Raw genomic sequence first — 20,155 nt, 5'->3', positions numbered from 1 at the left:
TGAGTGCCCAGTGAGAGCTGCAGCTGACAGCGGGCCATGGCAGGCCCCGCCGACTGGTGACCGGTCCGTCACGGGACTCACCAGGAGGCTGGCCCCGACAGGCAGCTCGGCCTCTCTCGCACAACATGCCCGGTGAGTAAGATATTTGCGCTCATTGTGATGATCGATATACTTACATGGGGTGTGGCGATTTTAGTCATAAGTGTAAAATAGGTACATGTGTCATAAATATTGAAGCATTCTGAGAGTAGCGCACTTACAAAATGACTCAACACAAGACAGTCAACTTCGGCAATTTAGCACCGAGGACCGAATTTGTGGCATTGGTGATCATTTGGGATCAGACAGGATTTTCCGCATTCTGTCGGCGTTATAGGTAAGATTCACCGACTGAGTTTGAATGGTCTCCAGAGCCGTTAATAACGCTTACTTGAATCTTAAAGATATGGAGAGAACCGTCTAAGACTGAGGACAGCAAATATGTGCCACCACTTTATAATTGTTCAACCCGCGCCGTGCTAACGGTCTGAATTTTCCGTGCAGTGCCTTGGGGCAGGACATTTTTACGCCCCCCCCCCCCCCCCTCTCCCGTTTAATTCGGCTCCTGGGCTACGAAGCGACACGCGGTAAAGCGGTATTCGAAAGAACGTAAACATGAAAATTGAAAAAGACAGTACTCCGATCATGCTTAGGTCAGGTCACCAGCCATGTCATCAAAGGTCAAATTTACTTATTTCAACATTTCTTGACAATCCAGCGTATAACTCCGGCAGTCAATAGAGCTGCGCACCGCGAAAATGCGCATTCGTTAGCTCTCTTACCAACGCTATGTCTGGAGAAAGCTCTCCGCCAAAATCTTAATAAGCTCTCAGCATTGACCTAAGATCACCGGTCTAGCCTCCGAAGGGCAAAAACGCTTAAAATAACCGTTAAAAAAACTTTTTATAACTTAAAACTCAATAAAGGCACGGCATTGCTTTTGGTAGCATCGTCCTCATCTCGTCGAGACGCGTGGAATGAAATGTAGTTCGACCTCAAAAGGCTATTTCTAAAAATTGACCTAAGGTCAACTCAATGTCATGACCTGACCGGAAAAGGCTATGTTGTATATCAGACGTCAGTCGATCCGTATCTTTGAGCTGAATACATATGTAAAAGGTGTTTTAATCGCTCTATGTAGTGGGTCTCTATCACAGGCTATTGTCATTTCATGACCTGAGATGACCTCAGGGACCTCAGACCTCAAGGTCAAGGTCATGGGTGGAAATTGTCTGATTTGGTGTGTCATGTTCACCTGTCACCCGACGCTTGAGAAAGGTTAGTTTGACCGTTTCGTCCAAAAGAGGAGCATTTCAATATCTCCCGTCGACTGATAATGAAGTCGAGACTTAATATATAGGTACATTGACCTGACCTTAGGTCACCGTTATGAAAAGTCAGAGATATGCATTTTATGCATATTGGTAGGTCAACTCTTATCGCTCGCTGAAAGTTTCAAAGCGATCTTTGAGTCAGTGATGGTAGGTATGGCGACTGGCGAGCATTAGAGCTTTTTGTGAGGTAAGGTCACTTGACGTTACCTTGTGAACTGACCTTAGACGACCTTGTTCTGAAATGTTCACATGTGTTAAAAAGGTAAGGTGTGATAAATAAGACATGCCAAAAAAATGAGCCAAATGAATGTGTCAAATGAGCCATAAATTGATCTTAAAACGTCGAGTTGAACCTTAGACATAAAAGCCCATGACATGACCAAAACATATCATGTTGGATATAAGCTATACCGTAAAGACCCGTATCCGTTTGAGGCTTGAGAGTTATGGCACGATTCTCGTCCAAAACAGTCGCAGTTTAATGTTACCTTATTGATTTACAGTGCTTTCCGCGATAACTAATTTTCGGACCTGCGATAACGATAAAACGATAAGAAAGGTTTGCGATAACGATAAACGATAACATTTTTCAAAAAGTTAACAGCGATAGCGATAAAACGATTAAACGATAACATTTTTTCAAAAAATTAACAGCGATAGCGGATAAAACGATAACGATAAATGTTTTTTTTTTTAACAACGATAACAAAACGATAAACGATAAAACGATAACGATAATTGTTTTTAACGGCGCTAACGAAACGATAAACGATACAACGATAACGATAATTGTTCTTTAACAGCGATAACAAAAGCGATCAGGAATACAGCTTAAATAAGTGTACTTTAAGTTTATTTGCAGATCTATACACTTAGCAGATGGCAACAACAGGTTGCGGGCACATACTGTCGCGCGGCTTACACTGTCGATCGTCTTCCATTTTTACATAATCCCGTTTTACATTTTATCTTTTATCGTTCATCATTTTTGTAACTTGCGATAAGTGGATGAGCGATAATTCTGAAAATTTAGCGATAAACGATAAGATAACCTATTTACTTAACAACGATAGTCATCGTTTATCGTTTATCGCTCATCCTATCGCATGCGGAAACCACGGTTGATTTAAGATAAAGAAGTTGAAAATTGACCTGACCTTAATGATCAGATCAATCGTCGTCGGTATGATTAATCAGAAATAGAAGTTTCATTTATCATGTTCCCATATCAACCGTTGAAAGTTAAGGCGGTGCAGCTATGGCGATCACGTATTTTTTTCTCGAGGTTAGGACAGTTGACTTGACCCGGTGACCTGACCTCGAACGACTTGAATTTAATGCCTTCACAAAATGTGAGGAACAGTTACATCATAAATTGTGAGGAGAAAAAAGGGTGGCAGGTAGCGCCGTTTCATCATTTTTAACCCTCGCCGGCCGAGGGGGGGGCGGGTGCCGCCCCCCATAGGGTTTTTTTCGCGATAGCTCCGAACACGCTGGCGATAGAGAGCTGAAACTTGGCATACCTGACCTTTGATCCAAGCCGCATCTTTTGACACCAACCGCATTTTTGGGTCAGGTCAGGTCACTGACCTATGACGTCATAAGTGAACCTCTGCACGGTCTTCAGATGTCGCAACTTCGCAACGCCCTCACTGCCAGAGGAGATGTCACAGGGAAATGAAACTTGCAGGATCTAGTATCCATTATGAGTCTCACAACTTGTATATCTCGGATTTTTCCTAAAGGTCATATGAGGTCAGGTCATTTTCGTGACCTCACCATTATAAGTCAATGGGGAAAAATGAAAACTGCTATTCTGGCGCCGGGAACGATCTCCAACTATCTCAAGCACACAGAATCGTGATTTGATGCACTCCTTGCAAGGTTAGATGCGTCACTTTTGCAATGTCGACCTTGCGTGACGTCATTTATGACGTCATCAAGGTCATATTAGTTTTTCGTCAATAACTCTTGATCAAATTGAGCTAGCGAGTCGAGAAAGTCACCAATGGACTCAGGAAGACCTGCCGAATCGAATGATATGCGACATGACCTCTTTCGACCAACTTCGTGACCTGGGGGTGCTGACCTGACCTTGACCTGAGGTCAACACCCCAAGTTGACCTGACCCGGACAAAAAGTATATCATTCGACGCGCCTGAGCGAGGCGAACACGACGCTGCCAAAATCGCGGCTCTGCGACCGTTTTTGCGAAGTTATTCAGCAAAAACTGAACCGTACCCTGGGGCACTTGACCTGACCTCAGAGGTCACCGGTTGACCTAGGACCTTAAAATCGGATACCAATCTCTGCGTCTCGTAACGGCGCACACGCTCGTTTTTTCCGCGACGCGCTAGCTCCACCAGGGGCGAAACGGCGAGGGGGGTCGTACCCGCCCCCCCCCCCCTCGGCCGGCGCGTATGTAGAAAACCAATAGGTCCGGCGAGGGTTAAGCCTTAGATAAGGATGACAGGATGCGTAAAGCGTTAACAGGCGGTGTCTGGCCTTTCAGTGTGGAATGTGCTGCATGCTTTTGGGTTCCGACTGTTGGGTCGCACGCTTTAGTAAGACACATTTCCCCCTGTTTCAGGTGCGGTCAGTATAAGGCCGTGCTGGGCCGGTTGCGCCGTCCTTCTGTCGCTGGTCGCGCTGTCCAATGGCGCGCCGCCGGCCGCCCCGACAACGAGCGAGGACGCGGCACTGCTGGCAGAGCTGGAGGGCACCGCGGCCGACCCGGACCTCTTCATCGAGGTGCTCTCCAGCCCGAGCTCGTGCCACGTGCGGGTGGACGGGCGCACCGTGCTCTACCGCCAGAAGCAGGACCCACCCTCGGCGCAGACGGACACGGCCATGTGGGACCACACGCTGAACGGCATGTACGTGGTGTCGCTGCATCCCTCCACCGGCGTCAAGACCGGCGAGGCGTACGCGCGCGGAGACGAGCCCAACGCCGCGTTCGCCGCCATGGAGGAGTTTGTGAGGAGCGTGCAGCCGGGCCGGCTGCTGGTGCTCTGCGTGCTGGCCGAGGCCTCGCTGTCGCTGGACCGGCCGGCCGTGGCGCTGCTGCGCGCGCTCAACTCCAGCTACGCGCCCGACCTGCAGTACCGGTCGCTGTTCGGCATGGTGCTGGTGCGCGGCGGCCCGGTGCTCGCCGAGGGATACGTGCTCAACCTGGACGCCGTGCTGTTCTCTCCGCCGGGCGACCTCCGGATGACGGCGCGCGCGCCCCGGCCGCCCGCCACCGCCGGCTGCCTCCGCGGACAGCGCGCCCGCTTCTGCGAGCTCCACGACGGCTACAGGGGCCTGTGCGACTGCGGCTCGCCGGCGTGGCTGCGCCCACAGCCGCGCCCGCTGCCCGGCGGCGGCCTGTTCCCGTACCCGATCGTCATCGTGGCCAGTAATCGGCCCAAGTACCTGTTCCGCTGTCTGGCCTCGCTGCTGGCCAACCGCGGCCTGGACCGGCAGCGCGTGGTCGTGTTCGTGGACGGCGACTACGAGGAGGTGCGTCAGCTGCTGGATCTGCTGGACGTGCCGCTGCACCAGCACCAGGTGGAGCTGCCCACCAGCAACGCCGGCTCGCGGATCGGCGCCATCTACCGGTACACGGTGCAGCGGGCGCTCCAGATGTTCCCCGAGGCCGACAAGCTGGTGCTGCTGGAGGAGGACCTCGAGGTGTCCCCCGACTTCGTCAGCTTCTTCGACCAGACGCACCACCTGCTGGACGTCGACCCGAGCCTCTACTGCGTCTCGGCCTGGAACGACCACGGCTACGAGCACACGGTGGGCGACCCGTCGCAGCTGTACCGCGTCGGCTTCCTGCCCGGCCTCGGCTGGATGCTGAAGCGCTCCTTCTTCCTGGAGGAGGTGCTGCCGCGCTGGCCGCCCGCCTGGAGCGAGTACGACTGGGACGTGCTGCTGCGGCTGGACCAGTTCCGACGCGGCCGCGACTGCGTCATCCCCGACGTGTCGCGCACCTACCACTTCGGCTTCATAGGACAGCACGTCAACTCGGGCATGCAGTTCAAGATGTACTACGACCACGCGCTGAACCGCGACCCGGACGTCCAGCTGCGTAACGTGGACGACATGATCTACCACCGGTACGAGGCGCAGCTCATGGAGGAGATCAAACACGCCCGCATGATCGACGGCAGGACCTACAACAACGAGAGCAGCTGCGATGGCGTGCTGCCGCCAGAGCCCACCAACCACACCTACGTCATCTTCATCGTGATGGAGAACGCGCAGGACGTGCAGGCCTGGCAGAAGGTGTCCACCTGCCTGAACCTCTGGGACCTGGACGTGCGCGGCGACCACCGCGGCCTCTGGCGCTTCTGGTACCGCGGCAACCCCATCCTGGTGATCGGCTCTCCGTACGCCGAGCTGAGCGCCTTCGCTGTCCACGAGCACGGCGAGGCGACCATCTGGGGCGGCCGGCGGTCGGCGCGACAGGCGCGTCTGGGCCGCTGGCCGCCCGGTCTGCACCGCAGCCGCTCCAGCGACCGCACCGACCGGCTGCGACTCTCCAGCGCCGCTGTCCGCCGCGCCCAGATGGACGTCCACTGAGCCCAGATGGACGTCCACTGAGCCCAGATGGACGTCCACTGAGCCCAGATGGACGTCCACTGAGCGCAGATGGACGTTCACTGGGCGCAGATGGACGTCCACCGAAGATCGTTATAGCGAGACGTCCACTGATGACTGACAGTAGGACGTCCGCTGAGGGCCCACAGCAGGAGGACGTCCAGTGAGGATGGGTCAGCCGCATTAGTAGGACCAAACGTCCAGAGTGCCGTCTACGCAGCGTACTTGGCTCATGGAGGGATCAGGAATCGGTGATATAAAACAGTTTCTTCTTCAGGAAAGGCATACTTATTAATGACTTGTTGGATGTCTCTGCGAGAATGCTCACGAAACATTGTCATTACTGGCAGCCTCCGTAGGAAATTGTAGTGATAGGTATGGTTGGCTTCATAGCCAGCCGACAATATCACTCACGTTCCATGAATGAGTTAATTATATGATCTAGCTCTTCAGGGCATCTCGGGAATCTCTGGAATCTCAGGATTACGCATACTTATCAAATACCTGCGAATGTATGGTGTGCTCAGGAACCCGGCGAATTATTAGAAATCTTTGCAGGGAAAGCTCAGGAATATGTAGTTATCGACTACCTCGCAACGAAAGTATCAGTTATATCGTTGATCGTTTGCTTACTCAGTACTCTGCACGGAGGGCTCAAGAATCTGTAGAAACTTCTGTGGAGATAGCCATCTCAGGAATGTTGCCATAATTACTGCCGCACCCCGCGTTCCCGGCTCAAGTTACCGTGGGACCTGTGCCATCTGATGTTTTCTCCAGTATCCGCCGGCCGTCACAAGGGGCTGTTGACGGCGCCTCTCTCAGCCTGCTCCGCAGCACAGCGGCCGCGGACCGACCAGTGCCAACAGGAGCGGGCAGTGCGGGCCGCCTGGCGCCTCCTCCTACCGTTCTGCTCAATAAAGTGCCTTCGCTGGCCAAACGAAACGCAATGAGTGTACTTGGACATGCATCGTGTATATTGTAATATAAGTATCACCAAATATATCGCGTAGCGCCGGGGCTAGAGCAGTATTTCACCGGAATGGAAATAGTGCAGCCGTGTCACTAAACCAACACAACCAACGCAACTCATGCAGAGTTTCACGCATTCGCAAACTCAAGCCAACAATAAAGGCTATCGCCTTCAAACTTACATATGCATTACTATGCCTTAGGCACCGATGAAATAAAATGCCAAAACAGAAGAAAACATTCCCACGTAGACCATGCAGATAACAATAAAGCTGAAATATTTCATAGCACATTACCGACATCACTACCGCACGTATTTCGTCACGGGCACTGTTAATACCACAAGAAGCCCATTGGTCCATCACAGCTGACCTCGCCCGCACTCGTAACTAACCGGCACAGATCGCGGACACAGTCAAAAGACCCCGGTCTCCACGCACTGCCGGGCGGCGACCATTGCACCAGTCCAGCGAGCGGACTCCGCGCGCGGCCGCTGGGGGCACGTCCCGGCCGCTGGGGGCGCGCCCCGGCCGCTGGCGGAGCGTCTCGGACGCTGGCGGCGTGTCCCGGCCGCCCCGACCGCCTCACTCGATGGCGAGTCCCTCGAAGGAGACGGCCGTCTCGGCAGCGGCCTTGGCGCGGATGTGTTGCAGCGTGTTGGCGAAGTGCTGGCTGATCTGGGCCGTCTCGTCGGACGGCTCCAGACTGGGTAGGTCCTCGCGGATCTTGTCCAACAGCTGGTTCACCATGTCCACCGTGATCTGAGACGGACACAGCGCTCAGCGGTCCGGCCACAGGCGGAGACAGGACGGACACAGGGGAGAGAAACTGCACGATACAGAGCGAGAACTTCACAGGACACACGACAAATGTCGTGATCATATGCTTCCCAGCATATGAACGAAAAAGTCAATTACCGATAGAAGGAAATAGTTCACGAGAAAACAAAGCTGTTAAGTATGGTCCATATTTACATGACCAACTGCACATGAGTGTAAACCGAGGCTTGTCATGTCAGCGGAATAATGTTGATCTCAAACGAAGTGAGATGACTCGCTTACCTCTTGGTTTCCCTGCGCGTAGAAGTAGAAGTAGGAGTTGAGCAGCTCGACCATGAGCTGGCACTGGACCGACGGGTCCATGCACTGGCTAGCCACGCGCAGTCCCTTCTTCAGACACTCGAGCACCCGCTTCCCGTCCCGCAGCTGGGCCAGGGCCGGGCGGGCCGGTCAGCGCGGTTAGGAAGGGGGTCCGTCGTACAAGGCGAAGGAGCGGTATGCAAATGGCGGGTATGAGAAGCAGTTTCAGTTGGGGCGGGTATGAAACTGTCAAGGACGCATGGTCAATGGGTGCGATCACACCGACTTTGTTCGTTTCTTTTTATCGAAAAGGACTAACGCAAGTAAGCAGTGAGGAAGTTCCCGACATCTGTGGCAACTTATAGTTTATAGCAACACGTTACGTTTAATCAGCATTTACTGTGAGACGTGCTATGGCTAAAACTTACCACATCGTGATCTAAGGCACCAAAACTCACATCTGCCTGCAAGTCTCACCAGAGTTCCCTTTGCGGATATATATCTCTGCTGTTGCACTCTAGCCTCCCCCAAGACAGCACACACCCACCGGTTCCCATCTGAGGTCCCTCCGCAGGCACCCCGCCCCGCATGCACCCCGTCCGTCCTGCGGTCTCACCTCCGTGCCGTCCTGCTGCAGGCCCGACCAGAAGAGGTGCGCGCACGTGGTGATGCCGCGGCACTGGTCGGGCTTTTTCAGCAGTTTGCTGGCGGCCAGCGCACACTGGGTGCGCAGCGGTGCGTGGTTCTCCTCGCCGAAACACGACATCTGCAGCCGCACACAGCAAACGTCAGAACACGCGCGCACGCACCAGGTTTGTTAGCTTTTCAAAATGGGCATAACTGGGCTCCCTGTTATCCTGAAGGAAGAAAAACCGTCTTCGGATTGAACCCAATCCGCTAACAGCATATCTTGATTCGGGGTTGTAGATGTTTAGCACGAATTTTGCGGAAGCTGCCTGGAACTTAGGCAACACTGTTCAAAAAGTATGCTTGGGGTAGGTTTTGACGCTACAATTCTGTTTGTGAACCATATTTGCTGAACATTCATAGCGTCGTCAGGCAGTTCCGTTTTCAACGAGAACCCTCAGGCAGGCAGACAATTTTCCGAGGGTGATCGGGACTTCGTCCCTCGATATCACTGTTCACTAGGGAAGGTAATGTCGGAGTTAATTACTCCAAATACCGGAAACTGGAGCCGAAGCCGTGTGCGCATTGTTGATGTGCACGCCCGAGTTGTCGCAGATTTCAGGACGGAAGATTCGAGAGAGTATTACCCCTCCCCCGCGCACACACCTGCCCCTCCCGACTCGCTCCCACAGCTCGGTGGCACCGATTACCGGTGCGGTCCGACACGCGGCATTAGCTCCGACAGACGATAATGCCGCGGGGCTGATCGGCGCTCTCGGCCTGCCGGCTTACGGCCGACGTCACCCCGCCGCGCCGACCGGTGCGCCCACACCCGCGGACGCACGGCGACAGGTCAGCCCGGGCAGGCACGCGCGGGCAACACTGCGAGCTATTACCCCCAGGTCCGGGAGCCGCCACCGCTGTCCCCCGCGGCTATTAGCGGCAGAAGCGCCAAAACCGCCGGTCGGCCGCGGCCGCGGCTCGGGCGGACGTCATCCGTGGCACAGAGGTGTGTTTGTCCGCCGTATCCATGACACCCGCCGTCCGCCGGCTTCAGCCCAGAGGCGCACACAAAGGAAAATGATCCCAGATATATACAACAGTTATGCAATACATCAGACTGTGGAAGAGAAGACCCTGCTGCTCAATCAGACGGCAAGGAAAAGTGGGAATCTGCTCGTGGTGGAACAGATCAGAATCCAGCTTCATTTGTGGCTGCTGGGTGATGACCAGATCCTACCACCCACACACAAGGGGAGTAGAGCCTGCCGCACAGGCACGTCTTACACGTATTATCCCCACAGCCCATCCAGCAGCCATGGGTGGAGAATGTGGTGTGGCAGGTATGGCATGTGCCACACCAACTTCAAAAAATGGTATGGCAATGCCATAACAACTTTTCAGGGTAAAACCTATGAAACCTTAGGATTACAGCTTGTAGAAATTCAAAATATGAGGTAAAAATGCTTTGACATGATCAGGGAGTTTCAGGGAACAAGACAAGTAATTCACTGTAATTGATTTAATTAAGGATGCACGACCTCAATGCGTTTTGACATTTTCTTCTTTATCATTCACAATATTTCATCTCAATTTTGACGCATAGGTAGGTATATGAAACAGTCTTGGATTGTAGATGCATAGAAGATGCACTGTTATGCTTAGTATTTATGTGCCCAGATTTTCCTTATGTGTCAACGTTTCTGTTGTAAAGCATTGTTTGAAGCAGCTGGCGCCATACCAACTTTGAAGTCAATTCTCCACCCATGCCAGCAGCGGTCGGCCGCTGTGTGCTGCCGGCGCGGCGGGTCCCTCTGATAGCCCGGTCGGCCGCGGCGTGCTGCCGGCGCGGCGGGTCCCTCTGATAGCCCGGTCGGCCGCGGCGTGCTGCCGGCGCGGCGGGTCCCTCTGAGCGCCCGGTCGGCGGCCGGCCACCGGACACCGGCCGGTGCCGTTTGTCATTTACTCGGTAATGAGTGGCGCTGCGGCGAGCCACGCTCGGTGGCCAGCTCGGTTCGTCTCATCAGGGCATGGCGCCGCTCCCGACCGGCGCCCCTGCTCTCCGGCGACCGGCACCACGCCGTATCAACGGCAACCGTTACCGGGCACCGTCAGCCCGGCCGAGCTGCCGGTGACGCGCGCCCCTCCCTCTGTTGTTGCCGGTACGGCCGAATGGTGCTTTATTTCATACTGCCAATGGTGCGTGGGGCCCCGAATCCCTTCCGAAGACTGACGGTGGATTGAAATCAAAGGCTGGAATGGTATGAGGTGTCGGCAAGGTGCTTGGTGTCCAGGGAAGGTGTGGCGACAGCTCTCCAATATTGCACGTAACTAACAAGGTCAGCACTAGCGACCAGCACCACACCACCAGGCCAAAGGTGCATTGTCGGCGCCGCCAGCCACTACCCACCGCAGCAACAACTCCGAGGTGCAGCGCCGGCAGCACCAGCCGCCCGGACAACCATACCGCAGGTGACGGGCTCTGGCTCGGTCTCGGGCCCAGCCTCGGGACCGTTCGGCCTGGATGTCTACTGTCTACCCACGAGACCCCTTGTAAGACGCCAGTCGCTAGTTGTGGCAGTGAGCTGACTATGGGACCCGAAACACGCATCACCAGTCACAGCTAGAGAGAGCACCGCACCCTAACACTCCAATATAATGGGAATAGCGGAATCTTCGCCAGTTGAAATGAGCCAGGCACCAACTTGTGATGTCACATCTGCATCCTAGCATACCGGCCAGACTGAACCAGTGCGGCGGCTGGGGAGCTCTGTACCTGGGGCCAGACACGGCTTCATGGTGTCCGGGTCACAAAGATAACAATTACAAATGAGCCTATGGAGAAGATGGCAGAAAAGGAGGAGTCGAGGAAAGAGGACGGAAAAGGGAAGGCAAGGATAGAATAAAAAGAGAAAAGCAAAAGGAGTGAAACCAGAGGATAGAATGTAGAAGATAAAAAGAACATAATATGGAAAAAGAGAATAGAAAAAGAGAAACGAAAATAAAAGAGAAAAAGAACCAGGAAAAGGGATAAAATAGTTACAAGATAAAAAGAAACATGACAGTGCCCTTGAGTGTCAAGAAGGACGTTGCAGTGTCGATATGACCACAACTGACCTGTTTGAGCGGCGTGCAGTGTCGATATGTGACTGACCTGTGCGAGCACTGTCGATACGCCTGTAACTGACCTGTTTGAGCGTGCCGATGATGAGGGTGATGGCTGCCAGCTGCGCCTTACTATCCGATATCTCCTCCTCGTATAAGGTGAACGCCTGCCGACAGAGACGAGGGGAGAAGGTCAGCGAGGGAGGCACGGCTGAGACAGGAGAGCACCGCACCGCCTCAGCACCCAGCACACAGGTCTGCGGCCCGGCGCAGTGCCACAGCCCGCCGGGGCGCCTGGATTACCACACACCGCCTCGGGAGGGGGCTGAGCCCCCGTCTAACTCGGCTCCGGAGCTCAGTCCTATAAATGCCGTACTTTCGTATTCACGGTGTTATAACTGTCAATCAGTGCCGCAAAATCTTATTTACGGCAATTAACAATATTGCGCCGTGTTATAGCCGCGACGCCAGATAGGCGGCGTATGTAATGAGGTCGTCAAAATAATCAAGAACATATTTACTTGACGCACTGCACATACACAGTTTGCGCGGAAAAGGTAGGTGGTAAGGCGCGCCAATTTTTTATATTTGCGAAATTATCGAAGATATTCAAACACCTCCCCCTAACAGGACATGGGTTATCTCAGAGATAATCTATCAGCGATACCGAGTTCATCTACCGGACAAGTTACGCTCGCATCCACTGAGCCGAGTGTGCTCAAATAGTGACACGTTACACCTCCAAGATAGGATGCATGTCATTTTTTTTATATTGCCCGGCTACACTTCCACCAGGATACACGACCTTTTAATAACGGACAAGTTATATCTCAAACATATGATAAACAACCTTGTTATAAGGGTAATGTTACATCTCCAGCATAGCACAAAGGATTTCTTTTTACAACGGTTACAATACAAACTTCATGCTTATTGCTCCAGCTTCCTGAATAACAAACACGTTATATTTTTGGAGGCGGGCTTTCTCTCCGTTTATCTACATTTATCCCTTACTGTTAAAGTCATGACATTTATTTTGCCAGGCGCCAGCCATCATGTTCTTCTTATCAAGACGCGCCGAATTAACTATAGTTTGACCTTGAAATTTCATTTTGAAATTTGACCCCTGGTCAAGGTTAAGACCTGACCGGAAAAGGTTATGTTGCATGTCAGTCGGTCCGTTCAGTCGATCATCGCTCGCATGCGCCTACCAGAAGTTATAACGAAAAACTGTTAGGCTCCCTTTTGTGACCTGAGATGACCTCAGGGATATCAGGAAGGGTCACGTCATTTTCACGTCGGGTGTTATTTTCCAGTGCCGTGTTGAATTGTTAATAGGTGTATGGAAGTGTTCAGAATGGTGTCCGTCCAGAAAAAAACGCATTTTAATTTCCGTCCATTGACACTGATGATAGATGTCGGACTTTCGTCCCCGTCTTGAGGTGAGATGTTCGTTTTTCTGGCCGCTATGTCTGCCTCGAGCGGTGGAGTATTACCCCGCGTTCGATGTCTTTCGGACGGCAAAGATTCTACGCCGTCCGGCCAATCACGTTCCATAACAGCAGCCGACCCCCCGCTGACCTTGAATGTAGAATTGAAATCACCATAATTGAAATCAACCTAGGGTACCCCGAAACCTAGGTTTCTCGCCGATTTTAGGCCACCTATTTTTCATCCCTTGGCGTTTTCATCAAAAAAGAAAACATTTGCAAAAAAGTGCGATATTCCGTCTTAAAGCTGTGGGGGCACCGCCCCCACGGCCCCAGAGTTGGGGAGGGAGGGGTAAACTGTCCCCACTGCCCCCCCCCCCCGTTCCCGCGCCTATGAATTACAGAAAACAATGCGTTCAAAGAATCGTAACAGTGATGCAAGTACCAACTTTGGTTGGGGGTGCCCAGAGCCCTTTGGGGTGTGCCCAACTCAGCATTGGGGGTGCCCGGGCACACCCAAAAGTATACAAATCGACACCTATGCTGTTAAACGGGATGGGCGACGCCCGGTCCATTTTCATAACGGGCAGGTTACACGTCCGTGGGTGGACGGCTGGACGCATATAGACCGTTTATCTAATGGACGTTACACCTAATGTGCTTAAGTTCAGTCCATCTGTAAAGCAGACGGATAATTTCTACGATCAGAAATTATTATATTTCTATTATACCTATATTACATGGTCAGACGTATGATCTGCAGGCTGTGCTTATATAACGGCCACGCTAAATACCTCCTGAGCAAAGGTGGGCCGGTGAGCCGGCAGGCGCGCTTCCATTACATGCTATATTAGCGGACCATTTCCGGCTCTGTGAGCAGATTGCCATAGTAACAAAACATCACAGATGTTACCATGGCAACGGCCCGGATCGATAGAAACCCGAGCATGCACGCGCATAATGCAGCGTTCGGCGAATAAATGACAGAAAACAGACCAGGCATTATAAGCCGCTTTAGTTTTCAAATATCACGCACGTAAAAATACAGCGATCGAGGCACCTACCAACTCGTTTCGTCTAAGCCTCCTTCCATTAAACGTCGTAAGAAATTAGCGTCGGAAATGAATGGAAATTGGCCCGCGCCCCGCTGAGGGTCCTGGATTTCCACGCCCTGCTGGAAGGGGGTGTTTGAAGTGAACCACCCCCCCCCCCCTCCTAGCTCAGCTCCTGGGCCACGTGGCGACACGCAACGTTTGAAAGAGCGTCAAAAATCATGACGAAATCTCGTTCATTTTATAGGTTAGGTCAAAGGTCAGGTCACCAGAGGTCATCAAAGGTCAAATTTCGCCTGATTACGGAGCGAGCGAAGCGAGCGTGGTCTTTCCTTAGATTAACGGAGATTCCTGAGTATGAGCGGCCGGCCGGCCGGCCCGTGGTCACGATTTTGCGACGCTTATATCTCAGCAACCACTTGACCGATTTACATGCGGTAATTTTTGTAGGGTAGATTCCAGACATGTGCTTGGATCCGAGAGCTGGATCTATGATCTCAGTGGATCTCTCGACAAAATAGAGGGGTTGGATCTATGATCCGAGTGGATCTCTCGACAAAATTCAGGGGTTGGATCTATGATCCGAATGGATCTCTCGACAAAATTTAGGGGTAGGATCTATGATCTCTGTGGATCCAGCGGGCAAAAATTTGTGGAGGACCTATGATCTGCATGGATCTCACGACAACATGTAGCCAATGAAACCCTTATCCTACATGATTGTACACCTTACAGTGCAATACAATTGAGAATTATCACTTGTGGACATGGTTATTGGTTAAGACCACTTGTAATCATTAGGTATCATCATTAACCCGCGCGGGGCTGGGGTCTCCAGCCGAACGCGCGGGGCTGGGGGGGGGGGTAAATTTTACCCCCCTGTTATCTCCCGAACTAATGGTCCGATTTGGAAAATTCAAACGCCAATCGAAAGCTCTCATCATGAACTACTAAAAACATGTACTTAATTTAAAGTTTGAGGTCAAGGTCAAGGTCAGGTCAAGGGTACAAATTGCAAGTTTCTACAGTATCGGCCTTGCACCGTAGTTGCCGAAGAAAGGAGTCATGGACTGAGACTGATCGCCCAAAACGTGTTCTTAGGCTACCAAGACAATATTCGTTGCATACAATATCATTCAGAGTTCAAGGTCAAGGTCAGGTCAGGTCAGGTCAGGTCACCAAAGAACAAAATATAGAAAAGGGCATGTGCGACACATGTTTTATGGGTCATTTTACTCATAGAATTCAATAGGCACACTCAATAAGTGATATGGACCACCTCTGGATGAATTTCAGGTCGAGGTCAGGTCAAGGTCAGGTCAAGTGAGGTCAAATTTTGAAGTTGGTTGTTAAGGCCTAAAAAGGTGTCTATCTGATGCAGTTTTTCACGGTGAATCGAATGGTGCTATTTTTGTTTCCGTACGAGGTCTAGAACTTCCAAAAAAGTCATTTTTCAAAAAATTTGTGTGTCGTGACGTCATAAAATTTTGAATAACTCCCACATTTTTGAACCGGTTCTTCTAAAATTTGGTATGTAGGTGCACATAGACCACTTCTCTGACATATATTCCGGTTTTTTCGATAGACTCAAAATTTTGGATTTTATAATGATTTTCCCAAAAAAGTCAGTTTTTTGAAAAAAATTAGGCCAAAATCCAAAATTTTCAAAAAACCGAGATAGCCATTTGATAGACAAAGTAAAATTACGTATAACCTTTTTTGTTACGTCTTGATTCCTTTAAAAATGAAGATGTTAGCGGCGTTTGAACTTTTGCCGTTTTTGAGGCGAAAATGGCGAACATGACGTCACTAAAACGTCAATTTCTCAAAAATTTTCCGACGGATTTTGCTCAAATTTTCAGGGAACGTGTCAAATTGATGTAATAAAAGGTACTGAAAGTTTGGCGGCGCTGCGCGCCGCCGTTTTTGAGATATCGCAAAAATTCGCGAGGGGGGGTAAAATTTACCCCCCCCCCAGCCCCGCGCGGGTTAAATTTGAATTTAAATAAACAACATTTGTACTACATTTAAAATAAACCAAGAACATGCATATTGCTACTTTTTGTGACCAATTGTAACTTTCTCATGACAGCACTGATGACAATCTTATCAACAAGCTACAGCCACTTAAATTCAATGAACAAACAGTACAGACGGATGCAGTGGCAGCAGGGCCCAGCAGATTTTCATTTTGGTCCCATTCTTTCCATGCAACGCTGAGTAGGGCTAATGTTAAAATGCCAAAATCTATGGGGGGCACTGTACCCTGGTGCCACCCCCCCCCCCTGTTCTGCCGCCTATGGACAGATGTTAGGAAATCAAACCTGGAAGCCAAATAGGTCAGTTTTGTTAAAAATAATCCAGCAATCCATTTCTGCCAGGTATGAAATCCAGAATGTTCGTATGAGCTATTAGTACTATGTGCAACACAATTTCGATTTAGTAAGAACTAGGGTTACCCGCGTGCTCCGCAACGCGAAGAAGGGTTATTTTAGACCCGTGGGTATTGGGTTGGTCTGTGTCGATTTGGCTGGTATCCATTTCGTTCGATTGCTTTTCGACGGCCAAGCATTTTGTAATAAAAAAAGATGCATCGCATCGAGGTGCCCGTGTCGTATTATCATCATGCGTTCTACTTTAGAATGATTCGAAAACTGGCGTGAAGCCTTTTGAGGGCCATCGATGAATTTCGCTAAAAATGACGATGTAATGATTTGGAACATTTACATTTTTAAGGATACTGTTGCTAATCATGCAAAAATGAAGAGTGAATATTGGACAGAATTGAATGCTCTATCCAATGGTACCATATTCAACTGCCAAAGGTATCAGGTTATTCAGCAAACCCCGTGTGATTAATAAAGTGGCACAAAATTGACAAACACCATTTTCTCCTGTGATTTGCACCACCTTGATTTGGATCAATCAGCTTTTCACAATTTTTATATGAGAGGCGGTACCTTTCTCTTGCAAATAGGCGTTGATTCAACTCGCTCCATTTAACGGTCACCTAAAAATAAAATTAATTCCAAATTCCCTCAAAAACCGCAATTTTCAAATAAAAGTGCCCTCTCCGGTGCACGTGGCGCGTGCTATCCTCTGCATTGCACACCATTCAATAGCCCGTTCAATTCTGTACACGATGCTGTTTTCCCCGTGCCGGTCGGACCCCTGGTCACCAAGATATTGCACGGGAACTGGACCCGTGTCGGTCAAAATTAGCCGTTTTCGCCCGATTTCGCACGCCGATTAATACATGTAAAGTCTATGACGCGAATTTGCACTTTTTGAGCACGCGCCACGCGCTCCCTATCAATCCGATCGAGCTGAGACCCCTCAAAGGCACGTCGCGCATCCTTGATCTATAAGTTGTGCAAATTTCACCGGGCTAGGTGCAACGGTCTGGCCTGTAGTCCACGCAAAGCACGACCAAGTCGGGACCTCGGTAACGGACAGACGCACCCTCCTCAAATAGTAATATAGACAAGCGGCTGCGCCACTTGCTTTGCTGCGTGGTAGAAAAAAAATACAGCATTAGCCAATTTGCTTTCGAATGGTGTTTGATTCATGTCGATGTGTCGTCTAGAAGCATAGATATGGACGGAACACGTGAAGAGAATTTAAAAAAAAGAACTGTTCTGAGGGCGTTGTTGGATGAAATTTGGGTGATACAGGGTCAAGACGGGTCAAAGGGGTCAGCCTCGGTCACTTTGGGTCAGGCCAGGTCACATAGGTCACCTCTCGTCCGCTGGGATCAGCCCGGGCCACTGTTCTGCTTTTGCCTCCACCCCTAACCCTACCCCTACCCCTACCCCTACCCCTACCACTACCCCTACCACTACCCCTACCCCTACCCCTACCACTACATCTACCCCTACCCCTACCACTACCCACACTCCTACCCCTACCCCTACTACTACCCCTACTACTACCCCTACCACTACTACTACCCCTACCACTACCCTTACCCCTACTACTACTCCTACCACTACCCCTACCCCTACCCCTACCACTACCCTACCCCTACCAACACCGCCGGGTCATGTCAGGTCACAGAATAATTGGATCCAATCAGTACTAAAATATCAGACTTCAAGTGTTCCCAGTCCTGCCCTTATTCGTGCCATTCCATTACGCTTAATCGTATTTGTCGGAAATGGCGTTTTGTGGCATATGTGGCGCATTGCGACAAACGCGGCGCATTTTCACCCGGCGATTGAGCATGTATCTTGGCACCAAATTGCACCCATATCGGACTATATTTGACAAAACTATGCGATTTGCGGCAAAAATGGCGCCTTGTCACTAAAGTGGCGCATTGCGGCAAACACGGTGCATTTGTATACTCGTATCACAAACTGTTTCCATTGAACGAAAATCAACACATTTTTCGCCACTTTTCATTCAAATTAATAACTTGCCGATCCGCCAATGCGAGGCACCCGCCGCCGATCGGCATGCATTTAGCTCACAAAGTTTGTCGACCCCGGCTCTCAATGAAGATCTACGAACCGATCAAAATTTCATTGGCGTTCTTCCGGCGCGCCCCACGCGCGAACCGTGCACCCCAGCGAGTCGGAACCTAGAAAAGGCGCTGACCCGTTCTGTCACCTATAAGGTGTGCAAATTTCAACCCCCTACGCCGTACCGTCTGCCCTGTAGCCGTAACAAATTGAACCCACTACACGGCGTGGCGGACACACACACACACTCACAGACAGACGGATCCTGTTGGAATAGTAAGTTAGACAAGCGGCTGCGCCACTTGCTTTGCTGCGTGGTAGAAAAAATTGCGGCACCAGCCAATTTGCTTTCGAATGGTGTTTGATTCATGTCGATGTGTGGTCTAGAAGCATAGATATGGACGGAAATGTGAAGAGACTTTAAAAAAAGAACTGTTCTGAGGGCGTTGTTGGATGAAATTTGGGTGATACGGGGTCAAGACGGGTCACCCGGTCGCTTTGGGTCAAGCCAGGTCACATGGTCACCTCTCGTCCGCTGGGATCAGCCCGGGCCACTGTTCTGCTTTTGCCTCCACCACTACCCCTACCACTACCCCTACCCCTACCACTACCCCTACCACTACCCCTACCCCTACCACTACCCCTACCACTACCCCTACCCCTACCCCTACCACTACATCTACCCCTACCCCTACCACTACTACTACCCATACTCCTACCCCTACCACTACCCCTACCACTACCCCTACCACTACCCCTACCACTACCCCTACTACTACCCCTACCACTACCCCTACCCCTACTACTACTCCTACCACTACCCCTACCCCTACCCCTACCACTACACTACCCCTGCCACTACCCCTACCACTACCCCTACCCCTACCAACACCGCTGGGTCATGTCAGGTCACAGAATAATTCGTGCCATTCCATTGCCCTTACTCGATTTTGTCGGAAATGGCGCTTTGTGGCATATGTGGCGCATTGCGACAAACGCGGCGCATTTTCACCCGGCGATTGAGCATGCATCCTGGCACCAAATTGTACCCTTATCGGACCATATTTGACAAAACTGTGCGATTTGCGGCAAAAATGACGCCTTGTCACCAATGTGACGCATTGCGGCAAACACGGTGCATTTTTATACTTGGTCACCTTTCACGGTGCATTTTTATAATCTATGCATTATCTCGCCACTTTTCATTCAAATTAATAACCTGCCCATCCGCCAATGCGAGGCACCCGCCACCGATCGGCATGCATTTAGTCCACAAAGTTTGTCGACCCCGGCTCTCAATGAAGATCTACGAACCGATCAAAATTTCATTGGCGTTCTTCCAGCGCGCCCCACGCGCAAACCGTGCACCCCAGCGAATCGGAACCTAGAAAAGGCGCTGACCCACTCTGTCACCTATAAGGTGTGCAAATTTCAACCCCCTGCGCCGTACCGTCTGCCCTGTAGGCCGGCTAA

At 51.2% G+C, this 20,155-nt stretch overlaps 2 protein-coding genes across 3 annotated transcripts in view; one reads left to right on the top strand and one right to left on the bottom strand.

Annotated features, from left to right (window-relative positions):
• Positions 1-6,904, top strand: LOC122385702 (protein O-linked-mannose beta-1,2-N-acetylglucosaminyltransferase 1-like). The gene is made up of 2 exons (XM_043374150.1): positions 1-132; positions 3,964-6,904. The coding sequence occupies exons 1-2, from the start codon at positions 126-128 to the stop codon at positions 5,937-5,939; spliced, it is 1,983 nt and encodes a 660-aa protein (XP_043230085.1). The 5' UTR covers positions 1-125; the 3' UTR covers positions 5,940-6,904.
• Positions 6,905-6,908: 4 nt separating this feature from the next.
• LOC122385701 (vacuolar protein sorting-associated protein 35-like) overlaps positions 6,909-20,155 on the bottom strand; it is a 38,249-nt gene continuing 25,002 nt past the window's right edge. For both annotated transcript variants that reach the window (XM_043374149.1, XM_043374148.1), the window contains exons 13-16: positions 11,821-11,904; positions 8,622-8,771; positions 7,988-8,131; positions 6,909-7,687 (exon numbers count right to left, since the gene is read on the bottom strand). In XM_043374149.1, the coding sequence (XP_043230084.1) occupies positions 7,511-7,687; positions 7,988-8,131; positions 8,622-8,771; positions 11,821-11,904 (555 nt within the window). In that variant the 3' untranslated portion in view covers positions 6,909-7,510. The remainder of the gene's footprint in view (positions 7,688-7,987; positions 8,132-8,621; positions 8,772-11,820; positions 11,905-20,155) is intronic.

This window comes from Amphibalanus amphitrite, unplaced genomic scaffold, assembly GCF_019059575.1.
Source record: "Amphibalanus amphitrite isolate SeventyFive unplaced genomic scaffold, NRLGWU_Aamphi_draft 000228F_arrow, whole genome shotgun sequence".
Taxonomy (NCBI): domain Eukaryota; kingdom Metazoa; phylum Arthropoda; class Thecostraca; order Balanomorpha; family Balanidae; genus Amphibalanus; species Amphibalanus amphitrite.
This window is presented reverse-complemented; position numbering and strand designations above follow the sequence as displayed.